This window comes from Triticum urartu, unplaced genomic scaffold (genome assembly GCF_003073215.2).
Source record: "Triticum urartu cultivar G1812 unplaced genomic scaffold, Tu2.1 TuUngrouped_contig_5133, whole genome shotgun sequence".
Classification (NCBI taxonomy): domain Eukaryota; kingdom Viridiplantae; phylum Streptophyta; class Magnoliopsida; order Poales; family Poaceae; genus Triticum; species Triticum urartu.
The window spans coordinates 1,179-5,873 of record NW_024115782.1 but is presented as its reverse complement, the minus strand read 5'-3'; the positions used below and the strand labels follow the sequence as shown (position 1 = coordinate 5,873).

Here is a 4,695-nt window from a genome sequence, read left to right as displayed (position 1 = left end):
GGCCGCCGCGCGCCGCGAGGGACTCCACGGCGCTCACGGACAGAGCCTTCCCGGCGTTCGTCATGCGCGTGAGCCTGGTCACCCGGCGCGCCTCGGAGGAGAAGGACACGACGCAGAGGCGGTCGTCTGGGCCAAGGTTGTCGATGAAAAACCTCATTGCCTGCTTCAGCAGCGCCAGCTTGTACCCACACATGCTGCCGCTGACGTCGAGCACCATCACGAGGTCCAGCGGCGCGCGGGGCGCCTCCCCACCGGGCACCATGGTTTCCGTGATCCTGGGAGCCTTCACGTGCACGAGCACGGCAAAGCTGTCGCTGGACGAGTCCCACGCAATGGCCGGATACTCGCTGTGCATCTTGACGACCACTGCTCCGTTCGGTGCAGCCCCTGCTGGCCCATAGGCCGGACCAAGCCGCTCGTCGTCGCCGAAGATGGGCGGTGGCGGTGACTGAACCTGCTCATTACGCACCGGCTGCGGCGGCGATGGCGGGGACTGACCGTTCACGAAATTCACGGGCAGTGGCTGACCGTACAGGAAATGCACGGACGGTGGCGGCGGTCTTCGTTGCTGGGTGGGCATGCGCGGCCACGATGATGTCGGCCGCACGGGCGGAGGCTGCGGGACACGCCTGGCACGGGGCGGCGGAGGCGGAGGCGCAGGTGGTGGCAGCCGCACGATCGGCAGGTCGCGCCACTGCGCTTTGCAGAGCGGGCAGACCAGGTGGCCGTAAGCGACGCTGGTGGAGATGCAGTTGAAGTGGAACGCGTGGCAGCAGTCCGCCGTGAAGATGGCCTGCCGACCGCCGGCGACCATGCCATCGAGACAGATCGCGCAAGGATGTGTCTACGCAGGCACAAACGGATAACACACATTACACTTCAGATGGATTCAGCTGAGAGAAGAAGGGTCAGCGAGGACACCTGATCAGGGTCTTCCATCTATTCAAGTCAAGCTGCTATGAAATGGAAGCTAATTTGATACGAACAAGTTATATTAACCGGATGTACATAAGCGACATATATAAAACGAGGCAGCTGGAGGAAATAGAGAACAGCAATGTGAGATATCATCATGCAGGCCACGCCTTGTCCACCCCGACTCAAATAATTCTCCCTCGGGGCATTTGATTCCCTACAAATAGTGGAGTATTCGGTGGTGGAGTAAATTTACTTCACTGAGTTTTGGGTCGGACCTAACCGATTCCTTATATATAACGTAGTAATTTCTTTCATTAGCATTTCATATTTGGTCATCGAAACACATTTCTTTGGTTACTTCATTCAACAACATTTTGATATATTGTATGTAATAGCTAATTCACGAATTCTTCGCTACGAGAGCAAAACCAAAGAAATAAGAACCACAATTAGACATTTTAAAAGGAGGTAAATACACTAGAAGTCAAAGAACTTGCACGTAACGTTCAGTTTAGTGCGTAAACTTGTAAAATACGTGTTTCTGGTCATCTAACTTGTCCTCTTGTTCATATACGGTGCTTTCTACGGTATTCAGTCGTATCCCTATGCATGCCACATGGAGGGGCCCACTGTCAGTGGCTGAGATGGTGGTAATCCGCATGCACTTTTTTAGATAGCACCCTATTTGAGACTCCTAAGATATATATCAAAGAGTAAAAGTACACATTCTGAACTATGTTTTCTCTTATCTAGATTATTAATTTAAAATTATTTGAATTCAGACAAAATTTCCGTTGATTTGTCCGAATTTTTTCATTACTAAAACCAAAGTTACTTGGACTACTATTATGAAAAAGTTCAGACCTCGGGCTCGAGGATGTACATTCATTCTACACTATATTTTCTTTTATCTAGATTTTAATTTAATTTTTTTCGAATTCAAACAAAAAATATTTGATTTGTCCAGAATAATTTATGTACATCCATTCTGCACTGTACGTTCTTTTATCTAGATTTTTAAATTTACATTTATTCGAATTCAAACATAAATTGAGTTTATTTGTCCGAAAACATACGTACATTCACTGTGCACTATATTTCCTTTTATATAAATATTTAAATTTAGAATTATTCGAATTCAAACAAATTTTTTTTGATTTGTCCAAAAGAATTTACGTATATTCATTCTACATTTTATTTCCTTTATCCAGATTTTATAATTTTAAAAAATCAAATTCAACCAAAATTTTCGTTGGTTTGTCCAAAAGAATTTGCATTCATTCATTCTGCACTATTTTTTGCGGGAATATATATTTAAAGTTAGGTACTATGTGCAAAAAAAGATCTATCTTTGCGTAAAAAAATTAAACATAGCTCTCTACCATTGGAATACATAAATTTTATACTATACAATACATAACACTTTTATCATTTTTATCTCTATTTATCACTGATAAACTAAAATCAAATCTATCTTACATAGAAAAAACAATATACAAGATAAAATTTGTTTGTGTTACTAAGTGTCGATGTGGGCTGATGGTTGGCACTTGTACACGATGCCATAGTATCAAACTGGGGCTTTCCCTTTTCAGCAAACCCTTTTGTCCTTTTAATTTCTATTTTTTATGCAGTACGTGTTAAATAGCTTTAACTGTGCATTTTAGCGTCAACTGTTAGATTTTCTTTTTTGAGGAAGCGTCAACTATTAGTTGGTCTAGTCGCTCTCTACGCTAAGCGGATCGTGCTAGCTCATCGGTTTGAATCCCATCATGCCCTGCAGCTTCTTTCATTTCATTTGAGGATTGTTTGTGTAAAAATAAATAGAATGTATGGGTCCTTTCTTAAAAAAAACAGCCTCAGCCACTGATGGTGGCCCTGCCACGTTGGCACTCGTAGGGATACGGTTGGAAGCACCGTATATGCACGAGATGACGAGTTAGATGACCAGAAACACGTATTTTACAAGTTTATGCATTAAACTGAACATTGCGTGCAAGTTCTGTGACTTCTAGTGTATTTACCTCTTTTAAAAGATATCAAACTTTCATAACTGCTCCCGCTAGTTGGATTAGTATCTTCTTTATGTTTTCATTTTAGAGTAAATGGCACTGGCGATCTAAGAACTTGCCTTGCGGGTGCACTTTAGTCACGATACTAGCAAGCCGGAAAAACCTGTCATAAAACTTGCGTTGCGGATGCAGTTTGGTCACATGAGCCATTTAAACCGGCTAGCCGTCCGGTTTTCTCTCTTTTGCGGTCATGTGCGGGGCACGTGACATCATTAAAGGACGGAAATTGTCATATGCGGCTCACCTGAGTCCCCGGCTGGCCTTGGTTTTTTACACAAAGGCCCTTGGCTTTGTAGATATTTTGTGTTTGACATATGAAGTGTTGTGACTCAAGTTTTCCACCTGTTTTTCTTTTTTAATTCACAAAGCCCCTACTGCTGTATCTTGATGGCCGCAGAAGATACACGGCCGGAGAGTATCTTAGATTTTTGATCCGGACAGGTATGCATGGCCTGCCCTATTTTCCTTGTACGTCTTCTTTTTGTTTTGCTTGTCATGTCATTCATATTAATTGCTCGGTCCTGCTACTTATCATGACATTCACATTTTTTTAAGCATGTAACAATTTTTTAAAATATACGAACAATTTTAGATACACTGTGGACATTTTTCTAAATAAGTGATGGACATTTTTCGTATATGTGGTGAATATATTTTTAAATGCATGAACATATTTCAAATACACAATGGCCATTTTTCAAAAAGACAATGGACATTTTTTATATACCTGACTAACACTTTTCCAATATGTGATAAACGTTTTTTGAATGCGCAAATAACATTTTAGAAATACGTGATGAACTTTTTCACATATGTAATGAATATTTTTCCAATGCATTGTGAACATTTTATAAATACACACGGTCATTTTTAAAATTGTATTTTTTCTATATACATGGTGAACATTCTCTAAATACAAGATGGACACTTTTCATATATATGATGAACATTTTTTCTGAATAAATGATGGACATGTTTTGAATACATGGTGATTTTTACACAATGAACTCTTTTTCAAATACACTATCAAGATTGTTTTCAATATGCGCTGAACATTTTTTTACGGTACAATCGAAATGTTTTCACTCTTTTAATATATTTTTTATAATGAATGAAATATTAAAACAATAAATATTTCTAGAGAATATGTATGACTAAAGGAGAAAAACAAAACAAAAATTGTAAGAGAAAAAAAAATCACGGGTGCATGTGCTCCATGCATGCAGCGCCTATGTGCAGACCTATTTGCTTGCTTATCCATTCGTGTGTCCTCTTTCGAATAGCAAAACTTGCATCCATACTACACATAAATTTGAGCAAACAATGAGCTAGCGAAAGTGTGTCGAATCCATGACAACCTAATCAAAAGAAGCACATACCCCATCTTTTTTGCACTTGAAGAACACCCATCTGGGATGTTCTGGCGTGGTAGAAACTCGACGCACCACCTGCCGTGGGCAATCGTTGCACTTTATAACCGGCAACGGTGAGCCGACGAGCCGTTGTGTTAGCACCAAGCCCGGGCAACGGTCGGGCGTGTCTTTGCCAGTGAACTGCCGACGGGAGAGATCCGAGTGGCTAGAGGAGGAACTAACATCTGCATGCGGCACGGAGGCGTTGCTGGGGCTGTGCGGTCTAGTACCCGGCCAATCCATGGCAAGGCACAGTCACTGGTGACGGGAAGCGCCAAATCCGGTGGCGGCGG

General features: G+C 42.2%; 1 protein-coding gene across 1 annotated transcript; it reads right to left on the bottom strand.

Annotated features, from left to right (window-relative positions):
* Window positions 1-6: 6 nt before the first annotated feature.
* Window positions 7-939, bottom strand: LOC125528813 (E3 ubiquitin-protein ligase WAVH1-like; the record flags this gene model as incomplete). The annotated part of the gene is made up of 2 exons (XM_048693250.1): window positions 922-939; window positions 7-844 (listed from the first exon to the last, which is right to left on the bottom strand). Coding segments are annotated over exons 1-2 (856 nt in total), but the record flags the coding sequence as incomplete, so codon positions are not given.
* Window positions 940-4,695: the final 3,756 nt, after the last annotated feature.